Source organism: Thamnophis elegans, chromosome 12 (assembly GCF_009769535.1).
Source record: "Thamnophis elegans isolate rThaEle1 chromosome 12, rThaEle1.pri, whole genome shotgun sequence".
Taxonomy (NCBI): Eukaryota; Metazoa; Chordata; class Lepidosauria; order Squamata; family Colubridae; genus Thamnophis; species Thamnophis elegans.
The window spans coordinates 22,549,077-22,577,019 of record NC_045552.1 but is presented as its reverse complement, the minus strand read 5'-3'; the positions used below and the strand labels follow the sequence as shown (position 1 = coordinate 22,577,019).

General features: G+C 43.7%; 1 protein-coding gene across 2 annotated transcripts; it reads right to left on the bottom strand.

The window, feature by feature from the left end:
• Window positions 1-27,943, bottom strand: LOC116515707 (probable beta-D-xylosidase 6). Of its 2 annotated transcripts, XM_032227888.1 has the most exons (16): window positions 27,578-27,943; window positions 24,170-24,325; window positions 22,120-22,274; window positions 21,810-21,970; window positions 20,534-20,693; window positions 17,949-18,119; window positions 15,201-15,292; window positions 14,346-14,503; window positions 12,337-12,440; window positions 8,979-9,203; window positions 8,229-8,314; window positions 7,077-7,213; window positions 5,889-5,978; window positions 4,482-4,690; window positions 2,285-2,491; window positions 1-440 (listed from the first exon to the last, which is right to left on the bottom strand). In XM_032227888.1, exons 3-16 carry the CDS (start codon window positions 22,267-22,269, stop codon window positions 153-155), a joined length of 2,238 nt encoding a protein of 745 aa, XP_032083779.1. In that variant the 5' UTR covers window positions 22,270-22,274; window positions 24,170-24,325; window positions 27,578-27,943; the 3' UTR covers window positions 1-152. The 2 variants fall into 2 exon arrangements, with proteins under 2 accessions (XP_032083779.1, XP_032083778.1); XM_032227887.1 differs by lacking the exon at window positions 24,170-24,325.

Below are 27,943 nucleotides of genomic sequence, written 5' to 3'. Positions count from 1 at the left end.
AAGCAGGATTCATACGAGCCCTCACATTGCTACTGAACTGGTAGCGAAGGTAAGTGGATTTCACCCCTGGTGCAAAGCTTCCTTTTTGATAAACTCTGGCTCAGCAAGCCACTGGGTCAATTTCCCTGAGCAATCCTGGCCTGTTCGGGAGACTAGCATTGGCTTGCACTACGGGAGTCCCCAAAGACATGAAAGTCGGTCTGGAGGACATTTGAAGGAAGACGTACTTCTTGGAAGGGTTGCTGGCCACCAACAAAGACGGTGAAAGTGCCAGGCTCCAACCACCACTGTCCATCCCATACAGCTCTCTGGCTGAAAGATAATAGGAAGGCCACCTTGGCAGCTTGTCCCTGGCGTATCGGCAACCGGCGGAAACCAACCAGCTGCCAGCGGGGCATGGGCACAGATGCTTGTCCCCAGCGGAGATAGAGCTGCACCACCTGCAGAGGGGGGAAATGTTAGACATGAAGAGAAGGTCATCAAGAGAAGAAGACATCAGCAGATTCTTCACACCTTCAAAGCATATTCCTACTTTTGGAGCCTTTTCAAGGATGGAGAGAAGTGTTCTGATCTAGGCTTCCCAAGATCTTGAATCAGACTCCTCATCCCGATAAAAACTCTTTTATTTAGATTAAAGGGAATTCCTCTCCAGCAAAGTCCCGGCCAACAGTCTTTCATGAGATTTCACAATTACAGACCTTTATCAGGCTTGGAGAGCTACCAGGCCAATATCTTCCAAACACCATGCTGTAGTAGCAATTACTTGGCAAGAAGTCAGGAATAGATCTTCACCCTAATGAATGGTCTAATGGTCTCCTATAAATTCCCCTCCCCTTTCACTCCTCTTTATTCCCTATGGGAGGGGCCTTTATTCTCAAGTCGGCCCTTGTTCCTTAGCTATGCATGAAACTCTACTTGCATGAGCAGAGAGTACACTGTTCTGACCTAGGCTTCCAAAAAGCACAAAGTCGACTCCTCGTCAGGAACAGATCTTCACTCTAATGAATTAAACTAATTGTTTCTTGCAAACTTCCCTCCCCTTTCGCTCCTCTTTATTCCCTATGGGAGAGGCCATTCACCATCCACCTGTGCCTTTACTCCCGTAGCTGTTCCCTTCTCCGGGCAGCTCTGTACATGCACACATCGGGAACAGGCTCCAGCTGTTCTCCCCACTGACATCCAACTCTGAAGGCAGCTGATAACTGGCATACAGCTCTGGCCCCATCTCTGCCTCTGACACAGAGCCCTTGTCAGAGCCTTCCCCAGACCCCAGGACTGACCCATGTTCCTCCCCAACCTCCTCACTGTCTGAATCTGCTGCTAGCTCTGCTGGCAGGCCACAGCAAGATTCTGGATAAATGGACCACACCCATTTATTTAGAATCAAGGGCCCTGAATATGTGAATGACCCCTGTACCCTTCATCTAATCTTCTAAAATTTAGGAATCATTTTCCTCACTGCTCATTCTGACCCAATGAATGGGATGGACCCAATTTGGAATGGTACAATGAGCCAACAGATTCCATTTCTTTCTCTCCTCCTCTTTCTAGCAAACTGAGGAGACTCTATGAATCTTGCCAGTGGTGGAAATGCACAAACATCAACAGCAGTTTCTAAGATTCAGAGAACAATTATTTGCATGAAGTGTTAGTTGCATTTTAATCCCTGCCTGACTGTGATTCTCTATCAAATAACAGGCTGCTATGAATATTCTGCTCTTGAAGCAAAATCCACTACATCAAGAAGAAATATTGATATATGTAAATCAGCTGGACAAGTATTCTTTATTGGTAATAGCAAATCACTATTCATAATTTAGTAGTAATATTATCTTCTAATCTGATCCTGTTTCTGCAGCTTTGCAACCTGATCTCAAAAAAACCCTCTATTTCAGCAAAGTCAAAATTGGTTTTTTGTTCTTCGTTCAATGCGTTCCTACATGGGAGCTGTGAGGATTAAAAATCAACCACCATTTTGGATTCATAGCCCCTGTGAGATATCACTGCAACTTCCTCATTTCTTAAAAACCTCTATTCCGCCATAGGTGGGCCTGATAAATACATACAAATATCCTTAGGATGTTCGGTTTTGAGGTCAACGGCACATTTGTCCATCAGTAGAGATGCTTTCAGCTCTCGCTGGTCTTCAGCTTGACTCTCCATCCTCACAGCCTTTAGACCTCCTTGAGTTTTCACCCATCTCAAGCAGCATCTCATCCCTTTTATCCCACCCTCTCTGCTCCCACCAGTGTTTGCATGGAGACAAACAACGGAATTGCCTCACCTCTTCACCATCTCTGGATCCAACGTTCTCCACCACCGCAGAGATGCTAAGATTCCCACAAATGGGCACTTGGTCAGCACTCACTACCAAATCCCTGTACTGGAAGGCAGTGTATGAGAGTCCATAGCCAAAGGGGTACATCGGCGCCTCTTGTCCATAGTAGCGATATGTCCTGCCAATCATTGTGTAGTTCTCTATTGGGGGTACCTGTGGTAAGGACAAGAGTAGCTGAAGGAGGTGGAAAGATTTGGGGCTGTATGTTTATGGAGATTCTCAGTCATCCAGGTCGTGGTTGGTCCCAGAGATACAACTGGGCTTTGTTTCAAGGCAACTGGACTTTGTTTTTCCTTGAAGACGTTTTGCTTCTCATCCAAGGAGCTTCTTCAGTTCTGACTGAATGGTGACGAATGGAAGGACGCTTCTTGGATGAGAAGGGAAATGTCTTCAAGGAAAAACAAAGTCCAGTTGTCTTTGAAAAAACACCTTGGGGAAATTTGGGGCTAGAGCAAGCAGGATCTAGGGGTGATTTGAGGGACTGTCCCTACCCAGCCTTTATCAGTTAACCACCCTTGAATAAGTGCTCTAAATTGTCCCGACGTCAGCTTATTTTTCTGTAGTTAAGGTTTAATTACCGATTTGTTTTTCCTGGCTTTTATTTTAAATGGCGTGACGGCATTATTGTGCCGCATACTTTAAAAACAGTCCTTTCTATTCAAGAGGCAGTTAATGGACCGTAGCTAATCCCCCATTGCAGACCCACAAAAAAGCTAATTCAATGGGTTGAATCTGCATCAACTTTTAATTAAAATTGCCAGCGGCCTTTGTGGAATCTGACACACTTCAAAGGAAAGACTGCAACAGAAATTGTACTGGGGGGGGGGGGAGGACACTGCCGAGTAGCACAGTGGACTTTAATCTTACATGATATATTTTCTGGTCTATATTTAGAAAAGTCAAGTCTCCTTCAAGTCAAACTCAACTCTGAAGAACTTCATGGAGTCTTTAATGTAGTTTCCCTGGCAACAATATAGAAATGGTTTTTTAAAACTGACTTCTTTCAAGTTGATGTTCCCAGTTCAGTCTGCAATTCCCAAGTTCCCTCAACATTGTCTAACTATTGACTAAGGCTGCCTTACTATTACTATTAGTCTTCTCATCGTTCCTATCACCCATCTCCTCCCACGTATGACTGCAGGACTGTAACTTTGTTGCTTGTATCCTTATGATTTATATTGATTGTTTCCTAGTATGATTTGATTGCTTACTTGTACCCTATGACTATCATTGTTATATCTTATGATTCTATGATGAACGTATTCTATTTTATTTTTCTTTATGTGCACTGAGATCATATGCACCAAAGATAAATTCCTTCTGTGTCCAATCACACTTGGTCAATAAAGAATTCTATTCTATTCTATTCTATTCTATTCTATTCCATTCTATTGCACTGATGTGCCACTCCAGTCATAAGCCTCTAGATACCTCATTATTAGAATAGAATAGAATGAAATGAGGAATGAATAGAATAGAATGAAATGAGGAATGAATAGAATAAAATGAGGAATGAATAGAATAGAATAAAAAATAAATAAAAATAAAAAAAATACATAAACAATCCCAGAGTTTTGGTAGATCACTTAGAAATGAGTGTATGCTGAATAAAAACACAAAATGCTTTTTGATTATGTCCCATCCAGCACTCTTCTGTCTAAAATTAGGCTATATAGATAGTCCTTCACTTACGGCCATTGTTTAGCGACCATCTGAACTTATGATGGCCCTGGAAAAAGTGACTTCCAACCAATCGTTGCATTTATAGCGCAGCGTTCCTGTAGTTAGGTGATACTGCAATTTAGGTACCTTACAACCAACATGTATTTGTGGCTGTTGCAACAACCCGGAGTCACCTACTTGCTCTTTGCAACCTTTCTGGCCAGTTTCCGGCAAGCAAAGTCAATGGGCAAACCTGGATTTCTTTAACGGCTACGGCCAAAAAGATGGTAAAATTGGATGCAGTGATGACTCACTTAATGACCATGATGGAAGTCCCAGCTACAATTGTGGTCATTAAGTTGAGGACTTCCTATAGGTTTTTTTTATTGTTTTCTTAAGGGAGGGAAGATTCAGCTATTATTTCCTCCATGTTGACTGCTACAATCCAGGAAAGAGGCACCACTTCCCATCCCAGCCATACCTGGTCCATTCCTGCTGGCCACGTAGCTGGCAACCTGCCGGCAGGATTTGCCCCTTCAGCGCCCACCAACATCTTGGCCACAGCCAGCCCTGTGGTCTCAGCAGGAAAGAAACAAGCCACGATTGCCCCCACACCATCCTGTTCCTTGGCCCAGCTGATATCCAGGGGGCCGGCGTTGAACAGGAGGAGAATCACAGGACGGCCGGTGGCTGAAATGAAAGGCCACACCCAGCTCATGAGGAGGAAAAGTTGAGATCTGTGCATCCCTCCTAGGCGATGTTCTCCAGATATGTGGACTACTGCACCCCTCAGCCCCAGCCATCATGCAGAGGGAGAGCCAAAGACTGCTGATGCTGCCTATCACCGCCAAGGTCAGGTGAGCAGAGGACATAATTTCATGAATAAAATCCATGGGTGGCTCCCATGTTTCCCCGAAGAGAGGGTCTTATTTTCGGGGAGGTCTTATTATTTTTGAGGTGCAGGAGGTGGCGAGCGTGGTCACCTCATGGCTGCTGCTGTGTTGTGCGTCGCTGGGCCTGCCACTGTTTGTGGGGACCATTAGTGGGATAGAAGGGGCGCAGTGGCTAGGGTTGCGGGAGCAGCCATTACATAAGGGCATGACTGGTGCATGGGGCATGTTTCTCCTCTCCCTTCCCCACCAGCCTTGCCTCCTCACCTCGTGTTGTTTGCATGGCAAGCAACCAGAGGAAATGGTGGCGACCGGCTGCGCATGCGTTTAAATATTTTCAGGAAGGGCTTATTTTTGGGGGAGGGCTTATTTTAGCACATGCACTCAAAAGCCCAATTGGGCTTATTATCCGGGGAGGTCTTATTTTCAGGGAAACAGGGTAGTAGCAGACACAGGTAATTGAGTCCAAAGGATGTCTCTAGCCTTGCCTTTTCAACCCTGATCCCAAGATCATGCAACTAATATCTGAGAGTAAACCCCCAATCATTATGATGTAAACGTCTGTGTTTATTGGACCAAGGGGGTATAAAATAGGAATCATGCAACGCTTTTTCTAAAGCAACAATTATTATCAACATTAAAAAGTTTATAATAATGGTTGAGTAAAGCTCAAATCCTACTAACTACAGGGACAGTAGTTATGTAGTTTCCTTATAGTAGGCAACTCCCAGATTGTTCAGCTTCACATTCTACCCTACAACTCTAGGATCTGTGTTGGGTCACCCACCCAAAAACTAACCTGGTCTGATCCTGCTTAGCTTTTTAAGATCAGCCAAGTTCCACTAGATGCTACCACCCAGTTGGGCCATAATAATTCAACTGGGCCCCAAAATGTGGTCCAAAAAAGCCAAAATGCTGGCCCCATCTCTTCTAGTGATGTCACTCAGATATCTCTAGGCTTCTTGGGAGTCCTCCTCTGGGGAAAGAGGCAGACTCACCCCAGGCCACAGATGACTGCAGAAGGTCCAGTTGATGTCCGGGCAAAGACAAGTCCTTGCGGTCATTGGATTCGGACTCCATTTCAGTTCCTGAGGGGAAGGAACAGAGAATGTGTGAAAAGGGCTCCTTGGCTGCTCTGACATTCCAGAGCTATCCAATCTCTCTGGGTGAGAATTTTTCTGGGAAGGTGGTGGTGATGGAGACTTTTCCCCTGTTGTCTATGGAGATGCTCAACAATCCAGGTCATGATTGTCCCAGAGGTTCTTTTCCAAAAGACAACTGGACTTTCTTGTGTTTTCTCTCTCTTTGAAAACGTTGTGCTTCTCATCTAAGAAGTTCTTCAGTTCTTCAGTCCTTTAAGGCAGAGGTCCCCAACTTTTCCAGCTTGGCGATCCGGCCTGGGATGTATGGGGTTGTGTGAGTGGCAGGCACATGTGTGTGTGCTCTCCGCTCATGCGAGTGGAGCTTCACGCACATACGCTTTTCCATCTCTCTTGTGGCCCAGGCTGGTACTGGGCCGTGGCATGGTGGCTGGGGACCAAGATGGGGCCAAGGCTGTCTGGCAGTTCTCAGCTGCCTTTGGAGGTAGACAGCAGTGAGGCAGAGGAACAGCTGGAGTCTGTTCCCAGCGTGCACATGGGCAGAACTGCCGGAAGAAAAGAACAGCTCAGAAATCAGGGTCAAGTTGGGAGTAAAGCCACAGGTGGAAGATGATTGGCCCTTCCCATAGGAAATAAGAGAGGAGTGAAAGGGGAGTGGGCTTTTGCAGGAAACAATTTGTTTGTTTGTTTCAGGAGTGTGAAGATCTGTCCGTGAATCTCAGAGACTCTGTGCCAAGTCTTTCCTTGCACATCAACTCATTTGGAAAATATTTACATGGCAGCTTTCCAAGCTAAATAAGATCTGTGGTCATAAATTCACCTTTGAAAGACTGTTTGCCAGGCCTTTGCTGAATGTGAATGAGAGGAATTCACATTTGTTTAATAAAAGGAGTTTTGTTGGGACCAGGAATCTGCTTCGTTCTTTTTAGGGAAGCCTAGATCAGAACAGGGACACTCCCCAATTCTCTGGAAAGTCAAGCCAAGGGAAAGGGGGAAATGCTTTCAGGCTTGCAAGATCCTGTTACTATAACCTTACACCTCTTGGAAGGCTGACAGAAGCCCTGCATTTTTAGGCACAGCTCTTACCTGTCCCAAGGCACACAACCACAATGTCTGCTCCTTCAACTGCAGCTTTCACATCTTCGGGATTATACTTGAGACATCTCGGACGCTGACATCCAAGGGCACAGGTGACATTGGCCGAGACAGCTGCTAAGCCCCTCCTGCATCAGCCAGAGACAAGAACTTCTCAGAAGTCACCAACACCAGAAGCATCTCCTTTTCAGAGCCTTGAGTTGTGAAACTGGATCAACCAGATTTCCATTTTTTTGTCAGAAATGGTGTAGGGCAGTGACGGCAACCCTTTTTCTGCTCAGGTGCTAAAAGGGCACAGGCGCAATAGTGCGCGTGTGCGTGCCCACACCCATAATGCAATGCCCTCCCCCCAGCACATGCGCACATGACCTCCTGCTCCCCTCCTGTGCATGTGCGCAGGCCTCACTGAAGCCTCCAGATTTCCAGTAGGCCTGATGGGCTGTTTTTCGCCCTCTTCAGGCTTCAGGAAAGCGTCCTGAAGCCTGGGGAGGGCAAAAAAACAGCCCAATGTTTCTTTCCTGTTTTTCGCCATCCACAGGCTCCGGAGGCTTTTCTGAAGCTTGGGGAGGGCAAAAATAGCTTTCCCCGCCTGCCGGAAGACCAAAAATCAGCACTGGAGTTGACATAGGACAACGCCTCACGTGTCCTCAGATATGGCTCCACGTGCCACCTGTGGCATGCATGCCATAGGTTCGCCATTGCAGGTGCAGGGTCTTCTGCTTAGGTGGAGGTTGGACTAGATGACCTACAAGGTCCCTTCCAACTCTGTTCATCTGTTAACCAACCCTGGGAATGTCCTTCATACATCCCACCATATTTTAGGTACATTTGAAGTACCTACAACCAGCAGAATACCCAAAGTAGTGGCTGAACTGCAGTTGGCTTCATAGTTGAGTGTAATGAGAAGAAGGAATAACCTTGAGGAACAGAAGGAAGAGCCACAACCAAGGGAACACTCAAATAACATATATCTCTCACTTGACAAGTGAGATGGAGCAGCATAACAATTTAATAAACAAAATAATAATAATAGTAGAAATACTGTAGAAAAGCTGAGAAGACATCTAGATCTAGAGCTCAGCTCTAACTCCATCAGCCCCAATCACAATCTGTTTGGGAGGCAGAGAAGATTGCTGGTCCTACCTGGGTGTATAAATGTATTGGGGTTCAGGGACTGGTGCATAGTCCCCAAAGAGGAGATCAGCGTTGTCTGCAAAGGGTCCGACCACCTGCACAGAAAGAATAAGGGAAAGTAGAGGAGCTTCTGCCTCTCAGAGGAAGAGGAAGTTAGTGGCCATCAAGGTTTCTGGGACTGACTTTGTCCCCATTTTATGAACTAAAATCCACAGTATTTTGTTTATGTTTTGATTTTGTGAATCAGTATAACGTATGCTAGTTACAGTGTCCCTTTTTGCCCTAGGATCATTGTTTCTCATGGTCTCTGCTCCTTCCCAGTAGGGTGATGCTGCTACAGGAGCCTTCAAACAATGTCACCTAGAAAGCAGGACTTCTCAGTCATAGCACCCACTGTTTGAACAAGCAACCCCAAGGCCTGGCCAGTCTGGAACCTCAGCAGGACCTCAAAAACTTTCTTCCTCCCTTCTGCCCACCCACCCTCCCTCCTGCCCTCCGTCTCCCATTAAAAAGTATAAGTTCTCAAGGAGAGAAGCAACTTAGAACCCCTAGGAATGAAGTCCTGGGAGCCAAATGGTGTTGCTGATCTGTTGTGAAACTCCCAGAAGTCAAACTGGACAATCTGGACAACGTTTGCTCAGACATGTTCACAGATGTGTCAATCTCCCCATGAATACGTCCCAGGAAGGAACATCCATCATTAGTGCAAACCTATCAGGAACAGGTTAATTTTGCAAGTGTCCCTCGGTGAACACTTACCGCAATGGTCTTGCGCAACAGATATTCCTCCTTAAAAGGCAGCATTTCATTCCGGTTTTTCAGCAAAACAAGGCTCTGGAGGGCGGCTTTGAGGGCCAGAAGGCGGTGGGCTTCTGACTGTATAACCTCAGCCCCCAGTGCATTGTAGGGGTTCATGGCTGGTGGGTCAAATTCTCCCAGCCGTAGACGAGTGAGGAAAAGGGGACGGACACGATCCCGGATTATCTGCAGGAAGTAGGGAGAAGCAGCGTTGTCTTCAATAAACTACAATGGAACACTGGGTGTATCCTTTTAAAATCCCTTGGCAATTGCAATTTTACCAGAAAAGTACAGTACAGTACAGTACAGAATAGAATAGAATGGACACACAAGGAATTTGTCTTTGGTGCAGATGCTCTCAGTGTACATCGGGGTAGTCAACCTTTTTATACCTACCGCCCACTTTTGTATCTCTGTTAGTAGTAAAATTTTCTAACCGCCCACCGGTTCCATATTAATGGTGATTTATAAAGTAGGGAAGTAACTTTACTTTATAAAATTTATAAAGCAGAGTTATAGCAAAACCCTACCGCCCACCATGAAAGCTGGAACGCCCACTAGTGGGCGGTAGGGACCAGGTTGACTACCACTGGTGTACATAAAAGAAAAATAAAATAGAATACGTTCACCAAGATTCATAAGATGCAACACTTAGTGATAGTCATAGGTTACTAATAAGCAATCAAATCATACCAAGAAACAAATGAAACAATATAAATTGTAAAGATACAAGCAACATGGTTATAGTCAGAAGTGGGGAGAGATAGGTACTAGGAAGGATGAGAATAATAATTGTAACACAGTTTTAGTAAATAGTTTGACAGTGTTGTGGGAATTAGTTGTCTAGCAGAGTGAAGGCATTTGGGAAAAAACTGTCCTTGTGTCTAGTTGTTCTGGTGTGCAATGCCCTATAGCAGTGATGGGCAACCTTTTTGGCGTGGTGTGTCAAAAATCAGCAAAAAATCGAGCATAACTCGCGTTGTGTGTCACTTCGACAAAAACATAATTTTGCGCAATTTATAGTTTAAACTACAAAAATGTATAATGGCGCTCACAGTTCCCGTTGGCACTCCGCTGTTCCATGCTGTGGTGCGGTCATAACCGACAGTCCCAGGAGTAGACTCTCTGTGCCGGCCTGACTGGAGAGAGGCGCGCACTGTTCCCGCGCTCCTCTCCTGCAGGTCCTCCCTCGCCGCGCTGATGACGTGTGTGCGCACGGCACGCACGCCTTACCAGCAGCCCCTGCGCTCAGAAAGGGGCGGCGGCGATACAGTAAGTGAGTGTGGGCGGGGGAGATCACACGTCCCGCCCCCCACCGTTCCTCCAGCACAGATTCTTTCATCCTCGGCGGCCGTGCAGGAGCCGAGGATGAATCGCATGAAATCCTGTGCGTGTCACCCCAAATGGCTACGCGTGTCAGCACTGACACACGTGTCATAGGTTCGCCATCACTGCCCTATAGCGTTGTTTTGAGGATAGAAGTTGAAACAATTTATGTTCAGGATGTGAGGGGTCTGTAGATATTTTCACAGCCCTCTTTTCATCATCCGGTCATCATCTGGTTTGATGACTCCTATGATAGCAATATTTAGGATTTAGTTTCTTACAAGGTCTTTTTAGGTTCAAATATTTTGAGGACGAATATACCTTATTGTCTACTTTAAACACCTTTTGGATATCTCATTTCTTGTCTGCCTGTCTTTTTTTGACCTTTTTTTGTGCTTTTCCCAGAGTTTTGCCTACACCTGGCCATGTGCTTTTTATATTATCCAAATATTCGATCCCTGTGGTTACTTTAAAAAGGGTAAAAGCCTTTACGTACCACATTATTGTAGGTTACTTCACCGTTACCACTGCTTCATAAAGCTTTGCTGCCCTTTCTAAGTGGTTTACAACATCAGCATATTGTCCTTAACAATTTGAGTCGTCATTTTACCAACCTTGGAAGGATGGAAGGCTGAGTCAACCTTGAGTCAGTGAGAATCGAACTCCTGGCAGTGGGCAGAGTCAGCCAGAAATACTGCATTCTAACCACTGCACCACCACGGCTCATAATGCCTGTTTGTTAGGCAGTCGTGAAGTAATGGCTACTTAGCAGTTCCAGGGTTTACAGTTGAGGGTGTTGTGTGAACGCTGCTAGGGAATAACAGTTCCAAGATATGGAGTTGGAGGGCAACAGTAACAATTATCTTGTCCTCTATAACATTCCTGAAAAACTTCCCATCTAACTTCTGTTGATAATGTTCCAATTGAAGATGAGTCTAGCTCTTTCCACGACACTCAAACACCTGATGTTTTACTCACATTAAATCAAAACCTCCCTCCTCTGTAATATAAGTCCTTCGTTGTGGAATCCGACTTAGGATGTTCCTTAGAGCCCTATCCTTCTTACTGAACTACAACCCCCAGCAATCCCATTTAGTAATAATTAATTGTAATGGATGCTGGAAGTTGTAGTTTAGTAACATTTGGAAGAGCCCTAGGTCCCCCGTTTTTCTTCACTCATTGTTATGACCCAGGCTTCCTTAGAAAGCAAGAAGCAAAATCTTGGTCCCTGCAAAACCTCTTTTATTTACACGACTGTGAATTCCTTTCATTCACAGTCATCAAGTCTTTAGCAAACAGTCTTTCCGAGGAATGCTTATCCACACACACCTTATCTCATTTGGAGCACTGCCAGATAACTAGTTTCCAAACACATGGCAAAGCAAAACTATACACAGTGTCTCTTATAACCACAAACAGAACTTTCCAGACCGAATTGTTTCCTGCAAAAGCCCACTCCCCCATTTGTTCCTCTTTTGTTTCCTATGGGAGGGGCCAATCACCTCTAAGCAGAGGTGGGTTGTTGCCAGTTCAGCCTGGATCAGCCGAACCGGTAGAAGCGGTGGTAGGAGGCTCCACCCACCTGCCCGGACACTTCTGCGCATGTAGAAGTGAAACCGGTAGTAAAAAAATTAGCAAGCTACCTCTGCCTTCAAGGTGTGGCTTGACTCTTAAGTCGATCCTGCTTTCTTAGTTGTTCTTGTCTCCTGGCAGCTCTGCGCATGCGCACACTGGGAACAGGCTCCAGCTGTTCCTCTGCCTCACTGCTGTCTAACTCCCTCTCTGCCTCCCATGCAGAGCCCTCATCTGAACTTTCCTCAACCACCAGGACTGGCCCCTGTTCTTCCCCAACCTCCTCATTGTCCGACTCTGCTACCAGCTCCACTGGCAGGCCACAATACTCATTTGGAAAAGAGACAGTATCACATCCCGTCTGCTATCTGCTCTGGAATTGGTGGCACTTTCTTGTACTGCAAGGAGATGGACCACTTACTTCCAGAGAAATGTTGCCCTTGCTAAGGGCTTCGGCTATGTACATGTAAACATTATTCTTCATCCCAAAAGAAAGCTCTAGATTACATCCAGCATTCACAGCCACTGCAGGGAGGAAGAAGGATAGCACTGTTAGTACAAAAAAATCAGTGAAACATTGGCTCCAATTCATATTTATCTGCAAGCCATGGTTTGGCTGTTCTGTTTGAGGAGACAGCCTGGCAATAGTGTGCCACCCTTAGCAAGGGAATAGCAACAGCAGGTAGACTTATATACTGCTTCACAGGGCTTTCCAGGCCTCTCTAAGCGGTTTACAGAGACAGCATCTTGCCCTCAACAATCTGGGTCCTCATTTTACCAACCTTGGAAGTATGAAAGGCTGAGTCAACCTTGAGCCAGTCAGGATCAAACTCCGGGCTGCGGGCAGAGTTTGCCTGCAACACTGCATTCTAACCACTGCACCACCAGGACCAAGGAAAGGAGGGGAGAAATAGCAATTGCACTTAGACTTATATACTGCTTCACAGTGCTTTTACAGCTCTCTTTAAGTGGTTTACACAGTCAGCCTAATGCTCCCAACAATCTCGGTCCTCATTTTACCCACCTCATAAGGATGGCAGGCTGAGTCAACCTTGAGACGGTAAGAATTTGCCTGCAGTACTGCATTCTAAGCACTGCGCCACCACCTTATGTTATAGAGTTTAGGATAATCTTTGCTGTTGCCCTCCAATTCCAGGTTCTGGAATTGTTATTCCCTAGCAGCTTCAACTACCAATGTTCATATTACAGCCCTTTGGATCTCCATTTCTCACTGCTAACATTAACACGACAATGCCTAGGATAATATTTGTAACTTCATTCTGGATGTACAGCATATGTGCCAATTGGAGGGCTCAGACGTTAAAGAGGCTAAGTTTGTCAATTGGAAAGCTAAGAACCTGGGTTCAAGCCCCGAGCACTGTGTGATGGGGTGAGTCCCCATTACTTGCCCCAGCTCCTGCCATCCGAGCAGTTCGAAAGCATGCAAATGTAAGTAGATAAATAGGAACCACTTCGGTGGGAAGGCAACAGTTTTGTGTGTGCCTTGGCATATAGTCATGCTGGTCACATGACCATGGAAGCATCTTCAGACAACACTTGCTCCCTCAGCTAAAAACTGCAGATGTGTAGCATCACCTAAAGCAGTGGTTCTCAACCTGTGGGTCGGGACCCCTTTGGGGGTCGAACGACCCTTTCACAGGGGTCACCTAAGACTGTTGGAAAACACATATTTTCAAAAACGTATGGAAAACATGAAATAATTTTATGGTCGAGGGTCACCACAACATGAGGAACTGTATTAAAGGGTCGCGGCATTAGGAAGGTTGAGACCCACTGACCTAGAGTCAGGCACCAGTGAATAGAGGAAGCCTTTACCTCTACCTTTAAGGCAAAGGTAAAGATTCCCCTTGAACATATGTGCTAGTTGTTCCTGACTCTAGGGGGCGGTGGTCATCTCCACTTTAAAGCCGAAGAGCCAGTGCTGTCCAAAGACGTCTCCGTGGTCATGTGGCCTGCATGGCTAAACACTGAAAGGTGCATGGAACATTCTTACCTTCCCACCAAAGGTGAGTCCTATTTTTCTACTTGCATTTTTTACGTGCTTTCGAACTGCTAGGTTGGCAGAAGCTGGGACAAGTAATGAGAGCTCACTCCGTTAGGCAGCACCAGGGATTCGAACCGCCCAACTGCCGACCTTTCTGATCGACAAGTTCAGCATCTTAGCTACTGAGCCACCACGTCCAACCTTTACCTTTATATGTGCTAATTCCAGACAAGGAGTTTTTGGTGGGTGTGGGAGAGAAAATAACGCTTGGATGGTGAGAGTAAGGACAGATAGAAGCAAATCTGGGTTCCAGGCCAGAAATTTAGCCTCTGAGCATGGACTCTCGGAACTCAATCTGCAACTGAAGCTAGGCTGCAAAAGGCTTCCAGCATGGAGGTGAGAAGAGAGGGCTTCCCAACACTCACCAATGGCAGTCTCCAGGAAACTGTGTGTGTACTGGTGCCCAACCATGATCAGCTCCACAGCACCTTCATCGCTCACTACATAACCCTGGAAGCCCCATTCATCACGCAGGATGTCTGTCAGCAGTTTCTTGTTAGCACAGGCTGGGACTCCATTAATTCTGCCAGACGAAACAAGGATGGTTAGCAGATTTACAAGCATGACGTCTTTGGGGTCATCGCTTCCAGTCTTCCTGATCTGACAAGAGCCCGTTTGGTCTGGTGGTTCAGGCACCAGGAAAAAAGCAGGAGGCAGGGAGTTCTAGTCCCACTATAATCATGAAAGGCAACTGGGTGACTTTGGGCCAATCACTAGGAGACTGTGAGTTCTAGTCCCGCCTTAGTCATGAAAGCCAGCTGGGTGACTTTGAACCATTCTCTCTTAGCCCATCTCACCTCACAGGGTTGTTATGGGTAAAAGAGGAGAAGGAAGATTTGTTGGATCTGTCTGCTGCCTCAAGTTATTTGTAAAACTAATACAAGCAGGATATAAATAAAATAAAATATAAAATAAAATAATCAAACAAATAAAATAAAATAAATAAAATAAAAACAAAAAACAATAAAAATATAAAATAATAATACAATACAATGCCAATAATAAAATAAAATAAAATATTACCTGTTATAGCTGCACATGAAGCTAAATGTCCCAGGCCATACGCAGGCTTCAAACTGAGGCATGACAACAATAAAACAAATAAAATAAAATAATAAAACAAATAAAATAAAATAATAAAACAAATAAAATAAACAAAAAATAAATAAAATAAAAACAATAAAAATATAAAACCATAATACAATACAATACAATGCTACCTGTTATAGCTGCACATGAAGCTGAACGTCCCAGCCCGTACGCAGGCTTCAAACTGAGGCAGGAAAGTCATGCGCCAATCACGTTCCTCCACCTGTCACAAAACACGCCACCATGTTCTCAGGGTGTTGCCAGGTTTGTGAAACTCCCCCCCCCCCCCAAGTCACTTCTGTCTTCTGTCCTTTTAATATAGGCAGTCCTCAGCTTATGACTGGTTGCATACGACCACTGCCAGAAAGCTCATAAAACTGATGGCCTTCCCCTGGGATATTTACAACCTGGTTCCAACAGCTGCACCCCCCTCCCTCACAATCAGGTATCAGCTGCTCAACAATCAGCTGGCATTTGCAGCATCCTGTATTCACAAGACTGCATTTTTCTACGCTTTTGCCAAAACCGGCATTTCCTGCTGGCTTTCAGCAAAACAATTGGTTCATTTTACAATTCCGGCATTCACTTTACAACCGTGGTCTTTGCTTAATGACTACCACAAGGAAGGTCATAAAATTGGGACAGTCAGATGGGTAGCCTGCATTACAAACATCATGATTTACAGCCGCAATGAGCAGGCGCCATTACAGTCTTAACTTAAGGGCTGTTTGTAAATACCTTACATTCATAACCAAGTTTCCTTGTTCACTCCTCATTGTAACCCAAGCCAGCCCTCTATATGTCTCCATCATCCAGGTCATGGTTGTCCCAAATATGCTTTTTCAAGAGGCAACTGGACTTTCTGTTTTTTCTTGGAAGACGTTTCGCTTCTCCTCCAAGAAGCTTCTTCAGAGCTGAAGAAGAAGGTGAGAAGCGAAACATCTTCCAAGAAAAACCAGAAAGTTCAGTTGCCTTTGGTAAATTGACATTTGAAATTAGAGAACAAGAAGATACAAAATTTTATAAGACATGGGATTTATTTTATCAATGGTTAGATAAAAAAACATGGAAATGAAAGATACTAGAGAATGTTAGCAATACAAGAATAATAGAATGACATTGAATATAACATAAAGATACATTATTATTGGATAGATTGAAAATGATGTAAAGAATGATGTAAACAATATAAATGATCCCAACATTTAGTGTATCTCATTGAAAATGAAGGAATAAATAGTGATAGTCAAACAAATGAGGTACAATGATAATAATGTATATAAACATATTTGATTTGATAATATGTGATTTCATATAAATTGCAAGTGATGACTATGGAAAGGATGCACAAAAACCTTGTAATCAAATGACACACTGTATGAAATGAAAGCTGGTTTTATGTTTTATGTCTTGTTTGTCTATGTCTGTCTAAAAATTAAAAAAATTCTATTTTAAAAAAAAGCACCTTTGGGAACTTAAAACAGAACTTAAAACATATGGTTGAGGGTTCATTTCATAATCTAGTTTGTGTTAATAGGAATTAGTGGTTGATCAGATTCCCACCATACATGAAGGAGAATCATTGACCATGATTAAGGAACACAGAGAGGACGGGCCCAGTGCTTGGTCCCACTAATCAGAGAGGATTGTCTGTTATGTCTTCAAATGAAGGTTGGCCTAGAATCCACAGTGTGATAGGAACAATAATGTATAAGATATATATTTTGAGAACGACCCTCAGGCAGTGTTGTATTAACCCTTAAGCAGACTAAGCACGTGCTTAGGGTACCAGTGAGCCTTAATCTGCCACTGCAGATTCAGGAAATTTCAAGGCACTTGGGATGATGCCATTTCAGCCATACCAGAAACAGTTAACTTCCTTAGATATTGAACTATAACATCTACCTATTTGTGACTTTATGATGCCATATTATATTTAGCCTAATTTAATACTTTACCTCAGCTATTGTATTTGTGTTTGTATCTATAGTGTGTTTCATTACTGTTGTATATCTGTGATTGCATGGCCCCTGGAGATGCCATATGCTATATTTAATCTTTAAATCTATATCTATATCTATACCTATACCTATCTCTGTCTCTCTCTGTCTCTCTCTCTCTCTCTCTGTCTCTCTCTCTCTCTCTCTCTCTCTATCTATCTATTCTCCATCCATCCATCCATCCATCCATCCATCCATCCATCCATATCTATCATCTATCTATCTATCTATCTATCTATCTATCTATCTATCTATCTATCTATCTATCTATCTATCTATCATCTATCATCTATCTATCTATCTATCTATCTATCTATCTATCTATCTATCTATCTATCTATCTATCTATCTATCTATCTATCTATCATCTATCTACTATCTAAATGAGTGTGTGTGTGTGTGTTTCAGCATAACTCTGGAACACCTCGAGCAATTTCAACCAAACTTGGTATACAGATTACTTATCTTCTGGAAACAAATACTGGGGGGGGGGGGCACCCCTAACACTCCTCAGGATGTGTGTTCTGTTAAGTTACAGCCTGTTGTGCCTTAAAATGGCTTCTCCTATACTGCCATAAAATGGTTTCTATGTACAGCACAGTGAAGTTGCCATGGTAACGGCTTCACAGTACTCTACAAGGGGGCTCCCTCTGGTAAGGGGGAAAATACAAAATTAGAAATTACATTTGGTCTGGATATTTCCCCCCTATAAATAAATACCTTATCAGCTAGTAAATAAAGTCTGTTGTGCTGTTCTTGCTTTGACAGTTGCAAGAAACTAGGTGGTTGGGATGAAAATAAATGAGCTAGAGAAACTGGCAGGGAGAACTCCAAAATCCACCTGGACAGAACCTCCATCTCTGGTCCTCTTTCACTGACCTTGGCATCAAAGAGAAATCGGGAGACAGGGATATTCTCAGGACCCCCATGGACATCAAAATGCTTGCAGCCAGCATTAGCTTTGACGTAACGGGGATGGTCACCCTGAAGTCCCTTCACAAATGCAACTCCCAGCTGGGTGGTCAAGAATGGGTCCTCCCCATAAGTCTCCTAAGAGTGGGAAAAGAAGCAAGCTAGTCAGCTCAACCCTATTCTTCCCCCACCCCACTTTTGTTTCAGTTAATGACAAGCATAAAATGAGACCAATCTGCTGGCAAAGAAATGAAAAGTATTGCAAAGAAGAAGTGCCAAAAGCAATGAGATTCTTCGGTGTATAATTATATACAAAATATACATACATACATACATACATACATACATACATACATACCTACATACATACATGTTTGTGTGTTATATTTGTGCTGATAAATAAATAAATATTTATTTATCAGCACAAATATAACACAAAATGTGTAACAAAGGCAACAGTAAAAATATTGGGTTTCTGTTGTGATGGACTCGTGACGAGCCGATTGACAGATAGTGGAAGCTGTTAGCTTCCTCCCATAATTGGGGCTTACCAGGGGTTGTGACACTAAATCTATCTATCTATCTATCTATCTATCTATCTATCTATCTATCTATCTATCTATCTATCTATCTGTATGTATGTATGTATGTATATGTATGTATATATGTGTGTGTGTGTGTGTATGTGTGTGTGTATGTGTATGTGTGTGTGTATATATATATATATTATTTATCAGCACAAATAAAACACACACACACACATATATATATATATATTTTCTGAGGTTTTCGCGGGTGTTAGTATGTAGGTCTCTAGTTGTTCGGGTTTTCTCCCGCGTAGAATTGGAGATGTCTTGGCGACGTTTCGACGAAGTCTCATTCGTCATCTTCAGGCGGCTTCAGACTACTTCAGGTTTGGAGTTTCCTGGAAATATATATATATATATTCGAATCCCAGTAAGGGTATGGCTAGCTGATGAGAGCTAAATAGCTTGAAATAGACTAGTCTCCCTTTATTTATTTATCAGCAAAAATACAACACACACACACACATATATATGTGTGTGTCTGTGTGTGTGTCTGTGTGTCAGTGTGTGTGTGTGTGTGTGTGTATGTATTGTATATACTATATAGCAAGATATTAATAGGTAAAGGTTCCCCTCACACATAGGTGTAGTTGTTCCCGACTCTAGAGGGCGGTGCTCATCTCTGTTTCAAAGCTGAAGATCAGCGCTATCTGAAGATGTCTCCGTGGTCATGTGGCCGGCATGACTAAACGCCAAAGACACATGAAACGCTGTTACCTTCCCACCAAAGGTGGTTCCTATTTTTCTACTTGCATTTTTTACGTGCTTTCGAACTGCTAGGTTGGCAGAACCTGGGACAAGTAAAGGGAGCTCACTCTGTTACGTGGTGCTAGGGATTCAAACTGCCGACCTTTCGATTGAGAAGCTCAGCATCTTAGCCACTGAGCCACCACGTCCTTTAAGATATTAATGCTGTAACCTTAAACCCACAATCTAAAATGATATGCAGAATATTATCAGCCTTAAACCTGTATGATTAAAGTTTATATCCAGGATCAAAAGCCCTTGATCATCCAGTCACTCATTTCTACTTCTGGTTATCCCATTTCTGAGAGTAAGATGCTTGAAGGTTCTTGAGTCTTTCTTAAATTTCTACAGGGCAAATGATCTCAAGATTTGCTTTAACCTAATTTTAGAAGCTCCTTTTTCAGCTCAGGTGACTCTTATGGCCAAGACTAGGAATATTTGTAACCTTTAGTGTAATCCCTGTTAAGGTAAGATAAGGTAACCTTTATTGTCATTGTTTTACTTTGAGCACACTGGCACGCTTTAAAAATTAAATTCTATATACATTCCATATACATGCAAACATACATACATACATACATGCATATGTATATAACATGTGTATATATGTGTGTTGTTACACATAGACACAAACACACACACACATCTTGAGACTTCACAAAGCTGATGCCACATGGAACAAAATGGTGACTGAATCTAGATGTTCTGCTTCATACACCATGGATCCTCTCCCAGAAGGTAACAAGGAGATCTTGACCTTGAGACTCAATAATCAGCTATTATTCTTCACAACTTTGGAGACACTCAATAATAGTTGCATTTCAGAGGACTATTGTGACAATCAAAGTCTCTGACATGTTTTCCCTGATCTTCCAAGTCTGATGGACCTCAATCCTCACCAGAGGTGCTATTCAGTAGGTTCCGACCAGTTCTGGAGAACCAATAGCAGAAATTTTGAGTAGTTTGGAGAACCGGGAAGCTGGCCCCTATCTATTCTCTGCCTCCTGAGTCCTAGCTGATTGGGAGGGAATGGGGATTTTGCAGTATCCTTCCCCTGGAGTGGGGAGGGAATGGGGATTTTGCAGTATTCTTCCCCTGCCATGCCCATCAAGCCATGCAAACCAAGCCATGCCATGCCTACCGAACCAGTAGTAAAAATTTTTTGAATCCCACCACTGATCTTCACCCTCCCCGTCTCTGTTCCTAAATCTGTGATACCTGGTTCCTGCCCCAGAGTGGATGCCGCATTATGTTCAAGACTGGGCTGAAGCAACTTAAGCCGGTATGGTCTTTGTAGTAGCCCTTGGAGTCAAAATAGTTGTACTTGGCGCGAACTTCAGTGGCCGTAGCGTTGGCCACTTCAAAGATGAGTTGAGGGCTGTTCGAAGACATGAGGAGAGTTGAAGAGAAAAGGATTCTGTGTTGCCATGAAATGAGGTCACCCCAAGCAAGCAATCTGTGCTAGTCTATCTTTTTTTGTTTTTGTTTTAAATTTCATAAACAATTTGCATACAGTGTATTGTCAGGGTATATCATGTACAAAAGAAAAACAAAGAGAAAACAAAATGAAATATTAACACATATACTGGTTACAATAATGAAAATATAACAGAATCATTTTGGCTCAATTTCTTCTTTATATTAGCTTATTCATAATTCTGTTAATTATATTAGCATATTTATAATTATAAACCATCTTCATATTTAATTCATATATAGCACTAATCTTTCTTCATCTAATTTCTACCTGTTATCTCTAACCATTCATAAAATCTATTCCATGTCAAGTAATATTCTGTGCCTTCTTTGTCTTTTATTTTTAAAGTCAATCTATCCATCTCTGCACAGTCAAATATTTTCCGAATTACACCTTCATCATTACCTATAGTCTAAATAACATTCCTTTCTCAGAGAGTCAAGGACATCTTGCCCTGCACCTGGAGTGGCATGACTGGGAGGCATCTCCAGTTGGGATGGTGCCTGATTGGGCCATGTGATGGAGATGTGGGTGCTAGGCAGGGGCTTGGACTTTCTTTTGGGTGGGGAAAACCCGGAAGCTTTCAGATTCGTGTTTTCTCAGATGTGCTAATATGACATCTCTAATAAAATGGAACTTTGAGGAACTTCAAGTCTCAGAGTCTTCTTGCGTTGGAGGTGTTATTTGGAACCCTGACAAGCTGTACATCTGTTCTTCTTCTGAAGAAACCTCTGGAGTCTTTGGAGCAGAGAATCCTTGTGGCTCTTCCAACTCTACAATTCCAAAAATGATGCCAGGTTTTGCAACTCTAGACTCTTAAGATGTCCATGCTGATAGGTCTGATTGCTGAAAATTTAGCAATAACGGGTCACCAAGATTCTAAGTGGGTGAATCTAGAGACAGAATTGGGGCAACACTCACATAACAACAGCTTTGCTGACAAATGGAAATTTTGTCCTCCATTGTGGCCATAAGTCTAGGACTACCCCTCTATTGACTTAATAGGTAAACTCCTACCTGAAAGAGGCAGCCAAGCCAAGCGCTTGAGGAAAAGATGTCGCCCAGCCTGGTGCTTCTGCATCGCCACGAAGACATTCAGTATTCCACTGGTAAGGGCCAATGCCCAAATGGGCAATAGGTGGGGCTGGTCCATTGCCCAGAGCTCCACCTCTCGCCATCTGTGGGTAGAAAGCCCATATGGTGAATGGATAACAATGGTCAGGCACTCCTCTGATGTGTTTTGATAGATGAAGACAAGTAGACTTGGCTTCTTCCAAAGCCCCGTTGACCATCCACCCCACCAAACCACTCAAGAGGCTTCTCGAACCTGCAGGATCATCTCCTCCGGAGTCAGCCTGTTCACCAGATCATCCACTCGTTCCTCCCAAGACAATGTGGGATCCCTGAAGGGGAAGTCCCATCCCCAGCAGAGCCCAGCCAACAGCAGCGGGGCAGCAAGGTGACAGAAAGCCATCATTTTGTCTGCAATGGAGAAAACAGCAACAGCAATAGCACTTATGTTCTGCTTCATACTGCTTTGCAGCCCTCTCTAAGCAGTTTACAGAGCCAGCCTATTGCTCCCAATAATTTGCCTCCTCATTTTACCCACCTTGGAAGGATGGAAGGCTCAGTCAACCTTGAGCCGGTGAGGATCAAACTCCTGGCAGTGAGCAGAGAGCTGAATTAGCCTGCAATACTGCATTCTAACCACGGCACCACCACGGTTCGATGCATGGTGAGTTTGTGGTGCAGAGGAACATTCCTTTGAGATGAGTTTTCATCCAGATAAGGGTGTTTTTTGTTTTGCATATCTTAGAAGTGGCTTAATGTTCCTTCTTCCAAGATGTTCTTCCTATTTCCCATTCCAGTTCCCACCCTTGTAATCCCATCTAAGAACTAACAGGTTTCTGCAGGAAACTTTACAAAACTCTACAATTTTTCCAAAGAACCTTCATCCTGGAATCAGTCTTTAATGGTTTATTGAGAAAAGCCCAAGGGAGATTCAAGAGCAGTTGCATTAATTCTGGGTAGATCAGTAAATTCTTCCACCAGATCCTTGTTCATACAATTCAAAACCAGATTTTGTTTCTCCACATCTCATAGAATTAACCACAAGATGTTTTGCTTCTCATCCAAGAAGCTTCTTCCTCTGTAGAGCTAAAGAAGCATCTTGGATGAGAAGCGAAACGTCTTAAAAGAAAAACCAGAAAATCCAGTTGACTCTTGAAAAAGCACCATTGGGTTCAACATGAATCCATAATGTAATTTGTTTTGGGCGTTGCACATTGTGTGACTATCCAGCCAATTGTCGTTTATCCCATAAGCCCTATAAACCAACCATGGCTTTGTGCAATGTAGGAACCCAACCTATGATAACTGTGATCCCTCTGGGCTTAAATGAAACTGTCAATGGCCTGATGCGATCCTTGGAGGGCTGCTAATGTGATTGCTTCCCTGCTTCGGTAGCACCTTCTGAAGAGATAGAATAGAATTCTTTATTGGCCAAGTGTGATTGGACACACAAGGAATTTGTCTTTGGTGCATAATCTCTCAGTGTACATAAAGAAGAATAGAATAGAACACATTCATCAAGAATCATAACACTTACTGATAATCATAGGTTACAAATAAGCAATCAAATTATACTAGGAAACAAAGCAATATAAATTGTAGAGATACAAGCAACATGGTTATAGTCATCAGTGGGAAGAGGAAGGTATTAGCAAGGAAGAGAAAAAGAATAGTAATACAGTCTTAGTAGGTAATATGACAGTGTTGTAGGAATTAGTTGTTTAGCAGAGTGATGGCATTCGGGGGGGGGGGAACATTTTGAAAAAGATAAGATGACGTTGAGAACACAGTGAAGATAATGATCCAAGAAACAGATAAAGTGTTTGTAAGGACAGAAGCAACACCCTCTTCTGAAGAAGGTGTTAATCTGAACCCTGGAGCAAAGAGAATGGAGTTCTGGGACATGGGGTGATTTTTAAAGAATTAGAAACGTTCTCAGGACCAACGCCTAACCAAGTCAGTGAAATCTTCTTGGGAAAGGAGATTTACATGCACGCAATGCGGTATCACATGGCTAAACAAGATAAGCATTTTCTTTAGGATTCTAGAAAGACAAAGGCCTACAAGAAAATTCCATGAAGGTGTCTAGGAAATCACAACAGGGGGCTTCTGGGCCAGACAATGAAGGTAGCTTCCCGTGACTTAATATTACTATCTATTGAGAACAATCTGAGAACATGTATGTTATTTTCCACTTTTAACAACAATACTTTTTAATTATATCTTAATGTCAGTACTTTTTAACATATTGTAAAAAATAATGTGTATTGCTGGTCTTTCACCGTAATAAAGATTTATTTACTTACTATCTATTGAGATAGATAACGGAGAGTCTTTGGCCTAGTAGGAAAGCAGGGAGCGATGAGTTCAAGTCCCGCCTTAGCCATGAAAGCCAGCTGGATGACTTTGGGCCCCTCACTCTCCCTCAACCCAGCTCACACTATAAAAAAGATGTTGAGGCTCTAGAAAAAGAGAAGAACAACCAAGATGATTAGGGGACTAAAGGCTAAAACATAAAAAGAATAATAGCTTAATGAAAAGAAGGACCAGGGAGACAGGATAGCAGTCCTCCAATATTTGAGGGGCTGCCACAGAGAGGAGGGGGTCAAGCTATTTTCCAGAGAGGGGGGGGGGTCAACTTATTTTCCAAAGCACCTGAAGATAAGGAATAATGGCTGGAAACTGACCAAGGAGAGATTCAACCTAGAAATAAGGAGGAACTTTCTGACAGTGAGAACAATCAACCCATGGAACAGAAGTTGCCTTCAGAAGTTATAGAAGCTTCATCACTTGAAACTTTCAAGAAGAGATTGGACTGCTATTTGTCAGAAGTACTGTAGGGTCTCCTGCTGGTCAGGGGGTTGGACTAGATGACCTACAAGATCCCTTCCAACTCGTTTATCTGTTACCTTCCAGGGCTGTTGTTGTGGGGAAAATAGGAGGAGGTAGTGTGTATTTACCACCTTGAATTATTTGCAAAAATAATAAAAGCAGGATATAAATAAATGCAGAAAAAAAAGAAGAAATAAAGAAAAAACAATTGCTATCTATTACTAATACTTACTGTTACTGTCCATTATTAATATCCAAAGGGTGCTTTTCAAAACGCAACTGGACTTTCTTGGGGTTTTTTTCCTTGAAAACATTTCGCTTCTCATCCAAGAAACTGGTCAGAACTGAAGAAGCTTCTTGGATGAGAAGTAAAACATTTTCAAGGAAAAAAACCAAGAAAGTGCACCTGCCTTTTGAAAAGCATCTTTGGGACAACCATGGCCTGGATGATTGAGTATCTCGATAGACATTTTTACTATTTTCTCTGACTTAGAATTTTATTTCCCAGGGTGGACTTCACTCTAAGCATTACCCATCTGCTGTGAAACTACTCACTATTTTTGAGATCAGATCTCTCCCCCAAACTGAACTGTTTCCCTACAAGCACCCTAAGCACCAAGGGGGACTCCTCCATCAAGGAAGCCATGCTGAGTCTATCAATTCATTGCTAAAACATGCCACAGTTAGTTGGTTTCACCAGTATGCACGAACTAACAAGCCATCATTTGCGGATTCCAGAGCTTGGGTTGGAATGTCAGGATTCCGAATAGCATCCAAAAGTAAATCAGAGTCCAAGGCAAAGTATTGCTCAAAGTTCCACTTTATTAGAGATGTCATGTTGGCTCATCTGGGAAAACTTGAATCTGAAAGCTTCCCAGTTTTCCCCACCTAGTTGAAAGTTCAACATCTTGCCCCAACACCCACCAGTCCATCACAAGAGCCAATCTCCCACTGCCATGCTGAAAATTCCACCCATCCTGTTCCAGTCAGGTGCAGAGGTGCAAAGACAAAATATGACCTTGGCTTTCTAAAAGGAATTTTGTTATGGCTACATAGTATGCGACTCCTTACAACCCCCCCCCCCCAATTTTCCCACAATAGAAAAAGGCATAGTAGAATAATAGAAAGTGTGGCAGGCCAAAGATTGAAAAGAAAAGATGCCTGCAGGCCTGACGTTGGGTATGGTCCACCCACGAAACCAGAACTGAAGCAACCATACCACAGATTTATGTGGCCTTGAACGGATCCTTTCCACATGGAGAACAAGATGCAAAGATTGAAAAACTAGAATCAGGAGTCTCCAACCTTGGCCACTTTAAGACCTGTGGACTCCAACTTCCAGCAAAGCTGGCTGAGGAACTCTGGGAGTTGAAGTCCACAGGTCTTAAAGTGGACCAGATGGATATTTCATGTTGATCCACGTGGTGCCTAATCCCATAAAAAGCCTTCCCAAAAGTTTAAAACAGGCCAATGTGAACTATTTGAAACGGGGGACTCTGATTTTCAGCCCCGTTGTACCCTTGCTGTTGCCCTACTGAAGGTCAAGCTTTCATCATTTTGTCTTTTATCTTGTCTTTTTATGTACACTGAGAGCCTATGCAGTAAAGACAAATTCATTGTGTGTCCAATCACACTTGGCCAATAAAGAATTCTATTCCATTCCATTCCATTCCATTCTATTCTACTCTACCCTATTCTATTCTATCAGGAGAAATCCTTTAATGATGAAAGGAAAAGTTGACTTAAGAGATGGACATATGGAAAGGTGGTATACTGTAGAAGAAAACTGTTAAAGTTGTTTCTTTTTTGTTTTAAAAAAACTGCGTAATAAAAATTATTTTTTTAAAAAAGAGATGCAAATCCTTCTCTGGGCAACCATAGGACTCTGTTAAGGTTGTGGTTTTTGTACTCATGCTTTCACACCTTCTCAGTCTAGTTTGCAGTCCTGAACGGGATCTAACTTTATGTGGTTTTGGAGTGTAACACCTGGATTACTCCCTACCTGTCACCCTCCAGAGGCAGCAGAACAAACACTTCTCAGCTAGGCAGCCAACTTTCTGGTTGGCACCAGCACTTTTTCTGGTTTGGTTTTGGGATCCCAAGGCTGGGATTGCACCCCAACCCACCCCCAACCCCAAGGAGGCTCGTTTCTCTTGAGTTCTTCTGCACTCTTCGCCAACCCAACGGTGCCAACTGGACCCGGTTTGGTGCTCTCAGGCTCACGGAAGGTAACCAAGCCAAGTTGGTTAAGGGTCACGGATGGAGAGAGGGCAAAACAGGTCACTGGTCACTCTCGCTCTCTCTCTCCTTCCCTCTCTCTTTTTCTCTGTCTTTCTCTCTCTCTTTTCTCTCTCTCCCCCTCTCTTTTTCTTTCTCCCTCTCTCTTTCTCCCTCTCTCTCTCTTTCCCTCCCTCCCCCTCCCTCTCCTCATCTTTTTCTCTCTTTCTCCCTCTCCCCCCTCCCCCCTCTCTCTAGCCCTCTCTCTTTCCCTCCCTCTCTCGTTCTCTCTCCCTCTCTATCACTTTCTCTCTCTCTCTCTTCCTTTCTCTTTCTCTCCCTCACTTTCTCCCCTCTCTCTCTTTCTTTCTCTCTTTCTTTCTTTCTCTCTCCCCTCTCTTTTTCTCTTTCTCCCTCCCCCACTCCCTCTTTCTTTCTCTCTCTCCACCCCTCTCTCTTTCCCTCCCTCCCTCTCCCCCCTCTCTCTTTCTCTCTCCCTCTCTCTTTCTCTCTCTCCCTCTTCCTCTCCCTCACACTCTCTCCCCCCCACTCACTCTCTCTTTCTCTTTCTTTCTTTCTTTCTTTCTCTCTCCCTCTCTTTCTCTCTGTCTCCCCCCCCTCTGTTTCTCTCCCTTTTTCTCGCTCTCCCCACCTTTCCCCCTTACCTTCTCTCGCGATCCCTCCGTCCAGCCGCTTCTGCACCCGGCTGAGTCTGGCCGCATCAGTTGCAAGCACAGGGTTGTTGCGCAACGGCGATCACGAAACAGGCTCCCCGCCTCTGTAGCCCGGAGGCTTGCGGGTGGAGGGGCGGGGGAAGCTGAGCACCGCAGACAGGCCCCGATCTGGTGCGCGAAACAAGATCTCCTTCCCGGCTGACTCTATGCTTACCAAGCTTTAGCAGCCCAACAGAAGGCAGGTCCCTTCCAACTCTGCCAATCTCTTAATCTTTCCTTCCTCAGCAACTTCTGGGCCTCTCTCGCTTCGGCACACCAGGGAGGGGGGGAGGAAGGGAGGAAGGGCGGGCGTTAGAG